Raw genomic sequence first — 17,962 nt, 5'->3', positions numbered from 1 at the left:
GTAATAATTTCAAAATGATCTTCAGATAGAATTTAAAATATTTCCGTTGCATTTGTCCCTTTCAATAGCATTTTCTAAGCCCAACAATTCCCTTTGAATCGCGGCACTAACTTCTGTGAATGTGTCAGATACGGAAAACTCTTTTTAAAAAGGTATGATGATAAACTTGTGATGGATCAGTTTAGCGAGGGTAAACTTGTGATAAACTTGAAAGTTGGATTTAATTGATTTATGTAGTGTTTGAACATACATATTAAAGTTCTCAATTTTTGTCTCCAATGAGTGATGATATTGCTGCAGTTGAGACAAAGAATTTTTCAGTTGACTAGAGGCTAGTATCATTTTGTCCAAAAGAGCAAACTTCTCCGGCAATTTGATCAATTCATCACTCAGAGATGCTCTGAGAGAGGTAATGGTGTTGTTCGTTTGTCCTTGATTTTCTCTAAGAGCAATGACACCTTTTGAAAGAGTGTTCAAAGAGTGGTCCATGTTTGCAAGAGTTTGATAACAATCTTCATCCATATCTGGTTGTGGTGAAAAGTTCGTTTTGTTAGATGTAGCAAATTCTTGACGCATAGAGTGTAAAATATCTGTTTGTTGAGCTTTGAAAGGAGAAGAAGGATCAGTTGAGATCACTGCAACTTTCTATTTTCCTATGCTTTGGAGAGAAGAAGATCCAGGAGCATAATGAATATGAATAGCTAGAGATTTTGTGTCCACCTCAATAGCTTCATCTGTATGAGACATGGCTTTGCTGCTGTGAAATTTTTCTGGTAAGTTCTTGGGTGGATCTCTTTGTAATAATCAGTTGGGGTTTGTGATTTTGCTTGTGATTCATTCACCCCATCTTGTGAATTTTCTTGTGGATTCCCAATTGATCCGGATGGATTTTCTGGTAACTCATTAGGTAAACTGAATGTCTTCTCTGGTGGATTCTCAGTTGAACTAGATGGTTTACAGTTTTGAGTGTGAACTATATGCGTTTTGAAGAAAGATGTTGGAACGGCCAATCTTTCTAACGCATGAGATTGTTGGGGATGGATGATGAGAGCCAGTGATTGTCCTTGAGCAAGGGTATTCATTGGAGGTACAGTTTCCAAAGGCAGTGATTCACTCTCTGGCTTTTGTAGAAGAGCAGGTGAGACGACCCTAACCTTTAAACTTAAATTAAATAATAAAAAAAATACGGATTCATAAAAATTTTGCCATGACTTGTTTGAAAGTAAACAAAACCACCCTGTCACACACAGCAATTCTAACATAAAGAAATAAATGTCTGATAAAAATCCACATTACGATAATCATGAACTACGAAAGGAAAGGCAACCCCACACGGTTGCAATAAAAGCGATAACAAATTTCAAGACTAATATTTAAGCTCAGGGAAAACACATCCTGGCTAATTCTGAAAGTACTCAAACTAAAATTTTTTATTACAAACATAGTCTTATGCGGAACTTTAAAAGTAGCAATGCTCATAGGGCCTCGCACCGCCGGCGACCTAAACCTCCAGAATCCTGCCCCTCGGTCCCCAAATACTCCTCCTCACCTGACAATCAAACAAGCATAGTGAGTCTAATGACTCAGCAAGTATAAACAGTGTAATAACAAGGGTTTTAAAATACCTGCAGTATTACTCAAAGTACTGTACATAATATACTTTGCAACTTAAACTGAAAATATGCATGATACAAGAGAATGAGACAACCTGTAAACAATGAAGTCACGCCAACTCATGCAATGAGACTTTTAATCTTTCTTAACTTATCATGAAACTGAACATGAGACTTTCATAAACTTTCCATGAACTTTACTTTCTTTTCTGAGAACTTAGATCCTTGAATTGTGACCCTCTGTTTTTGATCGATCAATGGCTGCAGTGCACTATGCCGGCAAGGCGCCGAGATTTCTCCCGACACGACTTACCCCTTTATCTGTCATTTGGTAGGGATCCCGAGATTTCTCCCGATCTCACACTACCCGTCTATTTTGGTAGGGATCTTGGGATGTCTCCCTATCTCGTTCTACCCGTCTATTTGGCAAGTGAGTGAGGCATCCCGCAACCCATCAATACCCTATTTTGTCACAATTAACTCACTTCGTTCAAAAAAATATTTTCTTTTTCCTTCTTTGACTTGACTTAAAATATTTAGCATGCAAGAATAGAAGCGACTTCCTTTGTAAACATTTACTCGGCTCAAAGATGAGACTCAAGCACACAAGTATGCAACTTTAGGAAATAAAACTCAACATAAAAATGTGGGTGTTAAGTGTGAGAGTAGCTGCCCCTAGGTGGAAATACCCAACCTTAGCTCTAATTCTCACAAACAAGGCATAACCCGAGCAATCAAACCGAAAAGCCCTTATCCCAACCTTACCTTAAACGAATTCAACCCCGCTCAAACCGACACTCTCCAAACACTACAAACTAACCATAGGACTAGGTTATGACTTCATTTGACAGACCAAGCAATCCAAACAAAAACCATTTCCGGACAGCCCCATAAACTTGTCAAAAATTCTGCACTAGACACCTTAATTTGAGAAATTCCTAACTTGACCAATACTAACTCGATTCGCTCCCAAAATGAACCGACGCGACCAACACATCCTAAATTTGACTTAGGACTAGGCCTCACCCATCCATTGTTGCTCACGTTCAGTTTATTCAATCACTCAATAGCTCACACTTTGCTCTTAAAATTTCTGCTCCGACCCTTCAACTTAAATGACCCTTATCCTATCTAAATCTTAACCCAAACGAGCCCAATTTATACCGATGCGACCACAACATCATAACCTTGACCTAGGATCAGCCCAAGATGCAACCAGACCAGATTTGATGCCTCTGCTGCCCCAAATTCAGTAACCCCTGCCCAAAGAATCCATCACCCTACTTCACTTCTACTTTGAGGAATCAACTCCATGCCATTTTTCCTTACCTCTACCTCCTTCCAAACCACCAAACACACTTATTGACATGTCTTAGGACTTAACACAAGCACCTAGGCAGCCCTCAACCTCACTTCCGCCCATCAATTCGAAAATATGCAAGAACTTTTACCAACATGCATTAAACCCTTGAATAATCAATGAAACCAATGGCAAACAATGCAATACTCATGACATACTTCAAATTCAGCCCAAACACTATATGAATTTCGAAATTAGGAATGCACACTTCTGAAAATTTCGAAAAATATCAATATGCATCAAACCCCTTCTTGTCTCAAGTCACAATTTACCATACAACTCTTCAAACTCCAAGCATAACCAAAATTCGAAAATCTAACTTAACACCTTGCTGAAAATTCTTAAAAACCGAACCCAACATGTCAAATAACATAGGCATTTCGAAAATTAACAAAATATTTGGCACAAGAACATAAATAGCTAGCTTGAAAGCCCAAGAAAAGCATATACTTGCCTTCTTGCCAAAAACTTAAAGAAATGGAGATGGAGTCAAGGGGAAATGGACGACCAGCAGCTAGCTTTGGACCTTCAAGGTGTTCCTCCGGTGACGGTAGCGGTGGTGGTGGGCGGCGGCGGCCGGAAATGTGAAGGGGAGGGGTGGCCGATTTGTTGGGAAGAAATCGGAGAGAAAGATTGAAGGTGGCGGCTCCAACTTGTGTGTAGTGTTAGGGTTTGATTTTTGTTTTGTTTTGTGTTTAAAAGTTGAGTGTTAGGTGTACATGTGTGTGTATGTATAGGTGTAAGGATAAAAAGTAGGTGTGAGTGTTGCTTTAAAATTACAAGTACTACAACTTTTGCCTACTAAAACTACAATAGTAAAATTCCAGAGTTTAAAAACTCCAAATTAAAACATTAAATTGGGTTCTACTAGTTCGGGTTTAATAAAATTCTAACTTTTGAAAAAGTTAAAGAATAAGCTCAATAATGCGTTAAAAGTGACTTTTGACACCCGGAAACTTCGAAAATCAAACTTTCATTTAATTTCATCATTTCTCTCAACTTATAATTCTTGAAATAAAATCTTGGAATTTACCGCCGAAATTCACCATCGCCGCATACCGGAACTGGAAGTCACTGAACTCAAGAATCTCAAGAATAATTAACTTAATAATTAAACAAATAATATCTGAAGGAATTTAAGCACTAACTTAGGAATTAAAATCAACACTTTAAATATTTTGATGTCGCAACATTAAATAAGATTTTTAAATAATAAATAGAGCGATTAAAATAATTTAAACAAACTAAACGAACGTTTAAAAGTAATTTAAATAAATACACAAACGGAATAAAAATATTTAAAACGACTTGGATAGTTAAAAGCATTTAAAATAAAAAAGCTAGACATTTAAAATAATTTAAAATAACTAACCGATAAACTTAAGTTATTTAAAATAAATAAGTTGGGTAATCAAAAGTATTTAAATAAATAAGCTAAACAGTTAAAGTCATTTAAATGAATAAAATAAATAATTAAAATCATTTAAATATGCAAGCTTAAACCTTGAAAATATTTAAAGCAATTTAAATTGCACAATAAAATCATTTGGACAGATAAACCTAAACAATTAAAAATATTAATTAAATAGTTAGTAAAATAAAATCATTTGAATAAATATTAAAAATATTTATTAACACATAATTCACATAAAGAATTTAAATCAATTAAACTAAAAATAATAATAATCCCAATATTTATTAAATTAATTCATGCAATTTAGTAGATTGGATTTTAGGCGTCACAGCAGGTTGCACTTCTTCAATTTTAGTAATTGGCAGAATACCTTCATCCATAGGAGTGGAATGAGAGATGTTTTCTAATAGAGGAAGTTCTTGTTCTTTAATCTCAAGAGGAGAGAATATTTGAGATACATCTTCTTCCATTTGAGTTGTGTGAGATAATTTTTCCAGAAGAGGAAGTTCTTGTTCTTTAAGATCGATGTGAGAGGTTACCTGAGATATAACTTCATCTACATTCATTAATTGTAGTTCAGGAAACGTCAACTCAATTGTGGAGATAAGTATTTGCTGCTCAACTGATGTATCATTTGGGTTCTGAGCTGCTGAGGCTTCTTTTTGAAGTTCTTCAAAAACTTGATCAACTTTATGTGTTGAAGATTCAGTTGAGGTTCTAGCCTTTTTAGCTTTCTTGTGTTTCGATCGATGTAAGGCCCGAGATTATTTAATTTTAATCCGAGAATATTTAATTTGAGAATATTTAGAGTTTAGAATTAAATTCTAATATTTTTAAATTATTTAGGATTGAAATTAAATTAAAAAGATTGTTCGGGGACTAAATTGCAAATATGCCAAAATTCATGAACTAAACTAAAATTTGACCTATATTTATCTAATTCTTACTTGGATTATCACCATTTTCACGTGAAATATCAAAAAGAAAGGGAACATTTCAGATTTCTTTGAAGATGCCATTGTCAAGACTTTAAACCTCCGATATTTTGCGATTCGGCCGTCAGAATTTTGAGAAAAATATATATCTGCGATCACCGCTCCGAGAGCTTCCTTTTGGTACAAATTTTATTGAGTTCTCTCATACTTTATTTTAAAGTTGAAGATGGAATTTTATTATTCTTGATTATATATGTGCTTGAGCTAGCATCGATTGCATATTCGAAGTCGGATCGAAAAAAGACTGTCGTTCCGATTTCTTATGAATTTTGGAAATAATATTCGAAACCCCTACTTCTGAATTGTGTGGAACGTGGGTATATATGGTTGATATGTTTGAATTTGTGGTTTGAATTGACGAGTATATTGATTTTGATATTGTTTCGGTTGCCGGTTTATAGTCGTTACGCCGCTGGTTTCGAAATTTCTATACCTTTGATTTTATTGAATTGCCTATGCCTAGATTGTATTGCTAGCTGAGTTTGTAGTTGATTATGACTTCATTTCACTTTGTATGACGACTCGAGAATTCAGCTTCGCAATCGGAAAAGAAAAGATCAACAGTTGAAACAAGGTTTGAAGCTAGTCTTTTGTGAATGCTTGACAAAACTTTGAACAACTTTTGAAATGTGTTCTTGATATACTCTTTTCAGATTTGAAGTACTTTCAGACTCGAGATTTAAAGGTATAAATGACAGTAAATCCATATGGGATAGAATACTCGAGATAGATACGATTCTCGAGTATTCCCTTTTAAATCACATACTTGTTTGCTTATATGTTTTTATTTGATTTCGATGATTGTTATCGCTTGGCTTGATTATTTGATTTAATTGTTTAAGATGTTTTACAGTATTTAATGCATACAGATTATGTTGCATTCATCTTGAACTCTACCTTGAAAAGCACAGATAGCTGAATGGCCTAGTGTGCAAATGACATTTGGAGGGCTATAGTTGAGTGGCACGGAATGTAGATATACTTCCAGAGCTAGATGACTCACTATAGTTGCACCAAATTCAAGGGAAATAATATACTTTACGTCACCTCAATTGAGTGAGTTGGTGATTGGTTTGAGATTTTATTTCCCCGGGATCCAAAGAACCGAGATTCTATTGATATCAGATTTGATAGCCTACCTTTGGAAACATTCATTGCATTCATGTTTATATTTTTCATGTTATGTTATTTATATTAGGATTTTATTCTCACCGGATATATCCGGCTATTGTTGTGTTTTGAATGTGTGCATGGAAATAGGTGGGGGAGGAGCTGGTCAGACTCGACATGGATAGCTCGAGATAGAGTTTTAGCATGTGTGGACTCGGGTTCTAGCAAGATGACATGTATATTGAGTTTGTTAGACATGTTAGAACAAGAAAAAGAACCTTTGTATATGTTAAACTTGTAGAGTACTTGGTTATGTTTATGATTTCATGTATTTCAGATAACTAGATCGGAGTTTAAATGCATGTATAGCAGCTTGAGATAGTTGGAGCTGTTATGTGCCAACTTTTCCAGATTTGTAAACTTAGAAATGCAGATTTTTATAACAGGGCACGGACCCTGTACATGCCTCCGTGCATGGGTCCATGTACTCTCGGCTTTTGAAATCTTTGAAAGAAAAGTAAGGCACGGACCCCGTGCCTACATCCATGCCAGGGTCCGTGTACTTTCGAATGGAGGAAGAAACTTGGGAAATTTTACATGCTGTGCACGGACCTGGGCATAGAAGGTGCACGGGGTTCGTGTAGAAAACAGAGATTTTGGTTTTAGTGTATTTGTTGAGCACGGACCAGAGCACGGAAGTGGCACGGGGACCGTGTACCTTGTATATTTTGTTTATAGGTTAATGCACGGACCCGAGCACGGACCTGTGCACGAAGTCCGTGTACCTTTTAAAAAAACCTTTTTGTCTTGATTTAATTATATTACATTAATGATGCTTAATGTATGATTTGCCCTAAAATAAGATTATAAACCCAAGGTCCTCACAACAGGTGGTATCAGAGCATAGGTTCTATACTGAGATAGAAGTTAATGAGCGGGGTAGATTGAGTCTGTCTGATTTATTTATATTGCATGAGATTGTTTGCTATCTGTGATTATGTGCATTACATGCGAGCATGTTTTATTACTGCAAGATTTAAATGATTGCATGATTATGTGCTTTCATTGCCAATACATGCTCTATGTGCAATATTATTCCAGAATGTATCCTGGATCGGAACCTGAATTCTCATGAGAATGCTAATCAGAGAAGGAAGGGAATAAATTGCAGAATATGATATTGTTTATGCGCTAATATGTTTGACAATAAAATATGCCTCCATGTCGAACACCTATTATTAGACAGACTGTTTCCATTCCTCAGCCAGAACAGATGGGGGCAGAACCTCAAAATGCACAGGGTAGTACATTGACTGCTTAGATGGATGTTACTGCTACTCCGATGGAGACACTATTGAAGAGGTTTCAGTCGTTCAAACCGCCAACACTGATAGAAATGGAGTATTTAGTTGATTGTGAGAGATGGCTTGAAGATATTGAATAGTTGTTTGACTCACTTGACTATTCAAATGATTGTCGTATTAGATTGGTAGTACATCAACTTCATGAAGTTGCCAAAATTTGGTGGATTACTACAAAGAAAGCTTTGGAACATCGAGGTACGACTATCACCTAGTCTGTATTTAAAACGGAATTCTATCAACTTTTCTTTCCAGTCTCCTACAGAAAATACAAAGGAGCAGAATTTGCGAGTTTGAAGCAGGGTCAGCTGAATATAGAAGAATATGCGGCCAAATTTTCTAGCCTTTTGAAGTTTGCCCCACATATAGCATCCAGTGATGAAGCCACGACGGACCAGTTTATTAATGGTTTGAATCCAGATGTTTTCACTTTGGTGAACAGTTGCAGACCCAATACCTTTGCTGATGCACTAAATAGAGCTAAGGGAGCAGAGGCAGGTTTGTTGAGACAAAGAGGGTCACCGTTCATTCCACAGCCACGTAAACAGTTAGTACCAGCATCATTGCCACATAATCCGCCACCGTTTCAGCAACCATATTTCAGATCTGAGGGTGGAAGAAGTGGAAGAAAGGATTCTAGATTCTGGCCAAAAGGTAAACAGTTTTAAAAATCAGGTAGTAGTTCATCCAGTTCTAGTGGCCAGAGGCAGTTTGCACTACAACAAAAATGGTTATTGACAACAGTTAAAAGACAACGCTTTTTACAAAAAGTGTTGTAAAAAAATTAAACACAACGCTTTTAAGTAAAAGCGTTGTGTTTGTTTTTTCAATTTATAATAACACAACATTTTTTATGTCATCAACAACGCATTTTATAAAGTATTGTAGATTAGCGGTTTTTTTTAAATCAACTACAACACTTTTCTTAAAAAGCGTAAGAGAGAAATAAAACATGTTTATTACTTTTACAGGTACGTACATCACCTCAATTCAGAATTTTCTTCTAGCATTTCTTGAAACCCTATTTCTCGTATTTTTTACAGCCTCTGATTCGATTTTCTCATTTTTTGGGTTGAAGATCTTGAAGCCTATGAAGGTGAAGAGGAAGTGCAGCTGCTCGAAGGCGGGGAGAATCAGCGGGACTATGGTAGTTATGTTCGATTTCAGGGCTTTTTTGACGATGACCGTCAGGTCTTTGGAGAGGTTTATTCTCACTTTCCCCTACTCCAACACGCACTTTTAGGCCTTGTCGTCGGAGCCTTTTTTGGTTCGGACAACGTGCACCTGCTTGTACTTGGCGCGCCACCTGTCTTGGGCCTTGTCGTTTTTATTCTCGGTTCCTCAACTATTTTCCAGTTCCGAAGCTCCGATCTCAAAGCTCTGAGTTGTTGCCAGTCATGGCGGCCGAAAATTCTCTGATTACCTTGAAAGAGGCCCTAATGACATCAATCGTGTTGAAGCTCTTGCAATCTTTTTCGAATCGAACCATTGAGTTGTGTATTTTGATAGTTTTTTTTGCCGTTGACTTTCTCAATTGCTTGATTTGATTCGCTGGCTGTTTTTTGAGATGCAGGGGAAATTGTGTGATTAATTTTTTATTTGGCTTGTCTATTTCGATTTTAGATCTGTTTATCATGTTCTCGAGGTTAGGTTATTTGTGTTTTTGTTACTGTAATTGTTTTTGATCATGTTGTGATTTGGTGGTCGCAGTTGACTAGCATGGAGATCAATCCTCAGTTCAATACGTTCTCGTAACTGAGCTGGTTGTCGTGTTGGGCGGGCACGATTTTCCATTGAAGCTGCAAATGAACCGGATTCTTGGCTGCTAAGATGGGGCGCTGTCATTGTTGCAGTGAAGTATTAACCTTATTTTCTCTTGGTATTAACCTTATTTCAATATATATATATATATATATATTATGTTCGAATAACTATAAATTAAGCATGCATTTACATTTATATTTATATTTATAAAATGTTTGATTTCGTGGTTGTATGGGTGAAGGAATCCAAAAGTCTCCAAACAAAACGAGCAGTCGCCCGGATCCAATGCTACCTTTGCTAAGCTGACAAATTTTCCAATTCTCAGAGCCAACACCTCCAAATGTCACTCCTCTAATTCCTCCACATATATAATATAATACTAGCAACGATGCACACGCGATGCGTGTGTAAAATATAACCACAACGTAATATGAATTTTGATGATTAACAGATTTAGTCAAGAACCAAGTCAATTCAATCAAATAACCATTTGACCATAATACAACTTTTATATAAAGTAAATAACATTTTTCAAAATAGATACAATTTTGCAACTCAATGGTATAAGCAGTCGATAGTATGCTGAATTTCTCTAGCATATAAAGAATAGGCCTATAATTGCACACAAACAAAACATTGGGAGATAAAAAGAACATCAAAAAATTGAACACTTTTAAAGAATGCACCCAAAAAAAATTCATGTTGGCAAAAACACGAAGTTCATCTAACAATACTCATAAATCACAATCCATTATTAAATAACTAAGTAATGCATGGTCTAATCGTGATCAAAACAATGAATTTAACGGCTTAAAATATAAGCCCAGTATATGCGTAGTTACATCAGGCTTGTCGAATTCCAAACTCTGTTTCTTCCAAAGTGTTTTAGGAGCATTACGGGATCACCATGAGCACAGATAAATCCACATGTCAAAGGTTGAGAATTGTCCAATGTATCGAAAAATCTCATCCAAATGCGGCACGTTCAATGAACTTATAAAACTATTTAACCTTGTGCATTGTCTTCCAATATACAACAAACCATACATACTTAAACTTCAAACTCAGTGTTTTGAAATATGTTTTCTTGAGCCAATGATATAGTCACAACCATGGCCTATTGTCCTCTCTATCTCTCTTTATCCATTCCACCGCGGGACAACATCGATGTATAGCACATCCACATCCATTCCACCGACCACCATGAAAAAGTCACAACTTACTTTAAATGTGCAAGCAAAGTCAGCAACCAACATAACAAAACCAATATATAGATCTAGAACCAAGACATCACCATAATTAGAAACATAAATTAGGGGGAAAAACATGATTTAGCTAGCAAAAAATCCAACAGATCTTTGTAACGGGACAAAACTAAATACTTGTCTCATATAACGTTAATATTTTTTGTGGGAAACCATGGTGACGAACACAAACAAAAAAACTCACTTGTAACAATACGGTGATAGCAATGGATGATTTTCCATGTCTCTTAGTTCACTTTCCTAAAAATTTCTCTCTCCAATCCTTCCTTAACCAACCATAACATGCTTATAGGAGGGTGAGTGTATGTGTTCGAATGTTAGAACAAACTTACAAATAGATGCAGCAAAGAACCAACGTAAATGTAATGTATAAAAGAAAGCAAAACAATAAAAAAAAAGAATTAAAAGAAAACACAAAATACAAAGAAAAAGAATTGACCTGCATGAAAAAGAAGTACTTAGAGGTCTCCATTTTTTAGTGTTCTACAAACACAAACCAATAAAAGTAACCACCACAAATCCGTTATATCCTCGTATTATGAGTTTATTAATAAATCAAAAGAACATATAAAATTTTTTTTAATACAGATAAATGACTATTAGTAATATAAAAATATCATTAAGTATAATACAATGTGAATTAAGTTTTCACTATTTGAAGATACTCAATTTATATACCAAAATAAGTTTTTTTACATCACAACTATAATACCATAAGAATGAAATCATACATTATAGACTATTATAATCACTGGACAAAATAAATTAGCATATACAACATGAGCCCTTTGACACAACCAAAATAAAAAAACACCATAGAGCTATTAAGCACCAAATTGAACATTTACGCTCTTATCCCATTACAAACACATTCAATGAAGCAATTAGCATTCCAAAACAATTTATGTAATCAACACAATATTTTATCCAACCAAAGTAACTCGTGATTGCATAGAAAAAAAATTTCAGAAGGGGAGTTCTATAAATGAATTTTGAGTTCTACGCATTGAAAAACATATAATTATGGTGAAAAACACATACAACTTAAAGCATTTTTGCCATTTTCTTTCAAATTTAGCGTGAAGATCTGTGAATATAGGTAACTGCAGTCCATTATTTTATGAAAATCATCATCAATCCTACAACTGTGGTATTCTCAGGAAAAATCCATAATGTAAAATGAAAAAGAAATAATGCATGATTATCTTTAGGCATTTTATCAAACATATTATAGGCATAATATATCTATTTTCCATAGCACTATGAATATGATAGGGAAGATACCTACTAAAGTTTGGAATATGGAAAATTGGAAAATAAAGGTTCATGTCATCCTTGAACTTGTGTTCGAAATAACACCATGTCCATTATAAATACGCAATTGATAATGCTAAACTATCCTTAAATAGACATCAAATCACAAAATCATAGCCAAGAGCATAGTGATACCTTTTTTCCCATCATACTAGTCTTCGTGATTCTTCTTGTGAAAATTCACAAAGAAAACCTGACAATGAGTTGAACAAAAACTAAAAATATAACAAAAAACAAAAAATATGAAAATTGAAAATTAAACATACCTCTTATATTTGAATTTTTTTATTCTGTTCTTTCGACTGCAATGTGGTAGAAATGAATGACAACAAAAAATTTGGTACAAATGGTTGGAATGAATAGTTTCTTCAATTTTCTAATTGAAGCCGATAACCCACTGGAGAAATGTGGAGTACGTGGGAAAACTGTAGTAGATAGGTAAAGCCCTTGAGAGAAAAATATCACGCTTATTTTGCGAAAGAAACAGAGAGAATGCTGCCTTCAGGGCATAGGGCATTTTTGGTAAAATGAAAAACAGACCAAGACACCACGGTAGTTTTTTTAAGGTGCCTACACTTTATAAATAGTAAAAGATTAGTAAAATACAAGTTACATAAATACATATATATATATATATATTATATTATAATAAAAATATGTATGAATCCTCTCTCTGGTTTTACGCCGAATATGGCAGATTTCTACTGCCTCTTTCTCCCCATTATATTACTCCACGTGTCCCCTCTTTTATCTTTTCTCTCTTCACTCGTTTATTTTTACTATCGCCTTGCGTTTGTCTCGTTACTATAGTATATACATATATTTATATGTCCCCCATGTGTATGATTTGGGGTGAAGCCTCTTAGATTGCTGGGATTCTAGTTAAGTTGTATCTTGAGTAATTTTCTAGCATCTTTTTAACTTTTGCATGTGCTTGCTTTAGATCCCTTCAATTGAATCTAATATATATATACCCCTTTTCTTTCATTTTGAATATGAATGTTTATTGTTTCTTGTTTATTGTTTATTTTACTTGTAGAATGTAAACTGTCTCCATATTCTCAGATGTTCACCAAATGTACTTCAAAGTTCCACTCTTTATGGCTAATGGTTGAACTTTGATTAAAGAGGTTTGATTATTAACCATGTCTCCTCTCGCAATCATTTAATTTCCTCTTAAATTTTACTTTATATATATATATGGATATGATGGATGTATGCATATACAAAGTGTGTGTACGCGAAATTATTACTGTTTCTTTAACTTTGTTTGTCCTTATTCTTTATGCAGTCTTTTGAGAGTAATTTCTGCTCTTCCAAAGTGAGAATTCAATTTTTGAGGTGAAGTTGAGATAATCTGAATAAGGTTTTGGTAGAAGCTGCACATGACTATATTCAACCAAAATTTTTTTAGTACTGTCCAAAACAAGGGTAACAGAAACAGTTTAGTAGTCAAGTTGTAATTGTTTCCAGCCGTGACAATTAGAATATCTCGTGACAATTAGAATGTCTTTGGGCATTATCTGTAAGGATTTATTTTCATAAGTTTACCTGCCTCAGCTTGTGTTTGTGGTTCTCACTGGTGAAGCTTGGGGCTACCTTGGTAGTAGAAGATTTCTTTGGGAATATGATCAGCACTCAAATGCCAATAAGGGCCTTGACATGGCAATGGTTCAAACGATATTTACCTTCCAAAACTTTATATCAACCGATTACATGATATGTTCATATATATATATATATATACATATATATAGGTTAATTAATTTCCTGAAACGTATATTTTGATTTATCGTCTCTTGAAAAAATGTTGATTAAATTAGTGTATGCACACGATATTTTCAGGTGGGATTTACCTCTGGACCTTGATCATGGATGCTGGGACATGTTTAAGTTTGCAAGTATGAGCTTTCTGCTATATTTCTACTCAAGTTTGTTTGTTAAACTAATGTTTCTTGTTATGACTTCTTGTGTCACTTCCTAGCTTGGCCTTGTTTCCTATCCCAAAAATAATGTTTCTTGGTTCTTATTAGCTTATGATCTACATCGAACCTGCTCCAATGCTTGAGGATAAAGAAAAATGGTTTGTCCTGATATTCCTTTTAATTTGTGGCATCTTTTCTATAAACTTTCACCTCACGCTCATATTTTCCTACAATAGCTGCTTAACTTTGCTATGCACTAGATATTTCATTTTTGAGAATCGACTTTGAAAACAATCTTTGAGTTTCAATTTCCTTCCAAACGTGCGATTATAATTTTTAACAGGTTAAGAGGGCATTCTATTTTATTAGTGGCTATTCCTAGGTTTTTCATGTATCGAAATTGATTTAAGTTGTTTTTTTGTGTTCTTCCAAGAATTTTTTTCTATATGTTAAAGCTTGACTAGCTTGCTATTGCAGGTCACTCGTGTTTCATGATTCATTGCAAAATGCCTTACTAAAGACACAAGGCTTCGGCCTACAGCAACTGAGATGCTGAAGGTACTCATAAGATATTTGGTTTCAACTTCACACAATCCATTGAATCAAATTTTCCTTGTTATCTCCAGCGTGTCTTGTTCGAGTTGGCCTTTTTTACTTCAAAATTATGTGTGATTTTGACAAGAATGCTGATACAGATAACAATCAATAGACTGAAGGAAAAAATTACAATTCGAATTATTACTGCCTTTCTCTCTTGTAGCACAAGTTCATTGAAAAATGTAAAAGTGGAGCTTCAGCAATGCTGCAAAAGATCGTGAAGGCTAAGCAAATAAGAGCATCAATGGATGTGCAAGCTTGCAATATTGAGTCAGGAACAATAGTTTCAAGAGATGTTGTATGGTTTATTTCTGTACTACTTTATTCAAATCTGTTTGTTGATATTTCTCAGTGTAGTATCTCCAAAAAAATAAATAAAAATATTTCTTAGTGCAGTTTTACAACCAACAGCGACTATTGTTCTCTTTGAAAATGTAAAACAAGGAACATCTTTAGTTTTCTATTTTCTAGCGTGTAATTTGCTTAATCGTATTATTATCATTTCTAATGTTGCAGCCTCTAGAAAATCCAACCTTTCGTGAAGTCATTGTTAGTACTGTTCCATCTAGGCTCCAATATGATCAGCATACTACTCGGACTATTAGCATAAAGGATAAAGAGTATCCATATGATGAGGTACACCCAGCTATGGAAGGTAATCATGCAACACAACTTCTACCAAAAATATTGAATATGAACTTATTTTTATTACGTTTGAGAGTAGAATACTAGTGTAGAACCTCACGACCTTACAAACTGGGACCTCTTAGGTATTTTCCAAAAACATGACTCATAACTTAGTTGCTTCGTATTGAGAATTTTTGGGTTTGAATTGGAAAAAGGCTAAGAAAAAGTATGGTTGCACAATTACCAGGTAACATATACATTGGTATTTATTCTTCCAATTTAAACCATAAAAATGTGTATCAACTGAATTGGTACCGATCTTCATCTATTTTTATGTTTTTAGTTTCCTAAATTATAAGTCTAGTATGAAAAATGCATGAAAAAATGATGAAATTTAAAGTTGGAATAGGACAGAGTTTGGTACTGGAAGTTTATAGAGCAATCACATGTAATATTGGAAATTTTTCTTAGATCTTGTGCAACTGATTTTTCTTCAAGTTTCAGCTGATAAAATGATCTCATGCCTCGTTTCTTGCAGGATTCTTAGGCCTTGTTATAGTTTGAAGAATGCTTTCTTCAAACAACCATGGCTCCCCCAAGCCCTTTGCCTCATTTCGTCGTCCAATTTTGACTATTGGAAGTGATCTGGTTCAATTGGAAATGAACCAGATCACTTCCAATAGTCAAAATTGGACGACGAAATGAGGCAAAAAATGAACCATGATTCACGTGATCAAAATCTTCATGCATTTCAATTTTCAAAGGCAAGTTTTTTACCTTGTTTCACTATATTTCAATGGTTGATGCTAATGAACTTCTTTCCATTTCATGGATATGCAAGTTTTTTTACGACCAGATCCTGTCTGTGGCAAGAAGAGGTTCTTGGATTCCGATAGAAGCTCCAGTGACCGCCACCACAAGCGTATGATCAAGAACCATGAGTCTACTGCTCGTTAAAGGGCCAGAAAGACGTGCTGCTATTGTGAGTCCCCTCTATCAATTCTCCAGTCTTTTTACTTCTCACCCACACCATATACCTTAGTTGAGCGGTTGTTTCCTCAGAAAATTTTGCAGCTTGGGGATGCTATCCTGCCATATAAGGAAGGTCATGTGCGTGAACTGCCGTGAAGCAATACTCTTTGGAAATCATTGGAATTGCAATCAATGCCACTACCATTTATGTAGCAGGTGAGTATTGTCTTGAAGACGAAAACCTTTCTTCTATTTTTTAACTCAAGAAATACTTAAGGAGCTATCTATTAACTTTGTTTCATATCATCCATCAACAATTTTTTACCTTGTTTCATTTAGTTATTCATACCATCAGCATGTCCAATTGATTCTTGAGTGCGTGTTGAATCACTTGATTAATTTGGAGAACAAATAAATGAAATTATTTCTACATAACATTAATTTTACAGAGGATAATTCCCTAGAGCCTTTAATACCATTTTTGTGTTATTTTAATCCCAGATGCCATGCCGTGATGGAAAATCCAGCGAAGGAAACAGTCACTAAATCCTGTTGCCCGAAAAAACATCTCCTCCTCCAGGTGCTTTACTTTACCTGAAAATTTTTTGTCTCGATTGCTGGTAATTTTGCACTCAACATTCTTACGTTCCTTTTTCATATTTGGTTTCTGATCATTGATGTACCTGAAAACACAGATGATAAAGATATCATATTAGATAATGAGCTCTTTGAGAGCAGACACTCGTTCTTGAGAGTTGGTCTGATCGCCGACTCTGGTTTGAGACAGAAAGCATAGCGCACATGGCCGAGATGAACATGAAGAATTCGATTATTTGTTATATTTTAATGGTTTATAATGTTGAAATATTGTATATTAGATTTAATTTTCAAAAGTTTTGAATATTGAGTGATTTATAATATTGAAAATTTGTGAATTAAATTTTATTTTTTTTGTTTTTTATTTGAGAAAAGACAACACTTTTTAAACGTTGTCGTAGGTGGTTTAAGCGTTGTCTTTGCAAAACACAATGCTTTTAAAAACGTTGTGAAAAAGCGTTGTAAATGGTTGTGTTGTAAAAAGTCCGCTCAAAAACAACACATAAAAAGCGTTGTCGTTGCTAAAAAAGACAACGCGGAAAAAGCGTTGTCTTTTTCAAATATCACAATTTTTTTATGCGTTTTCTTTGCTCAAAACGACAACGTTTTTTTCGCGTTGTCTTTGACCACGGTCTTTCACAACACTGGCTACAACAACGCTTTTTCGTGACAATAACAACGCGGAAAAAGCGTTGTCGTTTGCCGTTTTTGTTGTAATGTTGGTTCAGGTCAGAGGTTCAGTGATTCTGGAGTTTATTTGTGGTAAGTGTGGGGGTATACATGTCAATGATCAGTGCAGAGGAGTGTCTGGCAATTGCAATATTTGTCCTCAACCAGGTCATTATGCCAAGGTATGCCCTCAAAGAGCAACAAAAAGAGCAACTGGTGCTATTTCATCTAGACCAGTACCTCAGTCAGAAATACAAGCAGTGCATTCATTTCAGCCACAGCCACAGACCAGATCAGGAGGAAGCCAAACTTTTAATCAATCTCCTAGGCAATAGGAAAGATTGTTTGCATTGACTGAGGATCAGGCTCAGGCAGCACC

The 17,962-nt window shown here is 35.0% G+C and overlaps 1 protein-coding gene and 1 long non-coding RNA gene across 8 annotated transcripts; both read left to right on the top strand.

Annotated features, from left to right (window-relative positions):
- Positions 1–8,827: 8,827 nt before the first annotated feature.
- LOC140865732 (serine/threonine-protein kinase 1-like) lies at positions 8,828–15,996 on the top strand. Of its 7 annotated transcripts, none has more exons than XM_073270472.1 (9): positions 8,828–9,056; positions 9,564–9,710; positions 13,262–13,326; positions 14,042–14,097; positions 14,230–14,279; positions 14,599–14,679; positions 14,882–15,016; positions 15,235–15,373; positions 15,884–15,996. In XM_073270472.1, exons 6-9 carry the CDS (start codon positions 14,671–14,673, stop codon positions 15,907–15,909), a joined length of 309 nt encoding a protein of 102 aa, XP_073126573.1. In that variant the 5' UTR covers positions 8,828–9,056; positions 9,564–9,710; positions 13,262–13,326; positions 14,042–14,097; positions 14,230–14,279; positions 14,599–14,670; the 3' UTR covers positions 15,910–15,996. The 7 variants fall into 7 exon arrangements, with proteins under 7 accessions (XP_073126573.1, XP_073126572.1, XP_073126571.1 ...); XM_073270471.1 differs by having other exon boundaries at positions 13,236–13,326; XM_073270470.1 differs by having other exon boundaries at positions 9,564–9,732.
- A 32-nt stretch (positions 15,997–16,028) lies between these two features.
- On the top strand, positions 16,029–17,271 carry LOC140867583 (uncharacterized). Its single transcript, XR_012145195.1, has 4 exons — positions 16,029–16,327; positions 16,408–16,533; positions 16,819–16,897; positions 17,013–17,271. It is a non-coding gene; the product is annotated as an uncharacterized lncRNA (long non-coding RNA).
- The last annotated feature ends 691 nt before the right edge of the window (positions 17,272–17,962 follow it).

This window comes from Henckelia pumila, chromosome 4, assembly GCF_033568475.1.
Source record: "Henckelia pumila isolate YLH828 chromosome 4, ASM3356847v2, whole genome shotgun sequence".
NCBI lineage: Eukaryota > Viridiplantae > Streptophyta > Magnoliopsida > Lamiales > Gesneriaceae > Henckelia > Henckelia pumila.
This window is presented reverse-complemented; position numbering and strand designations above follow the sequence as displayed.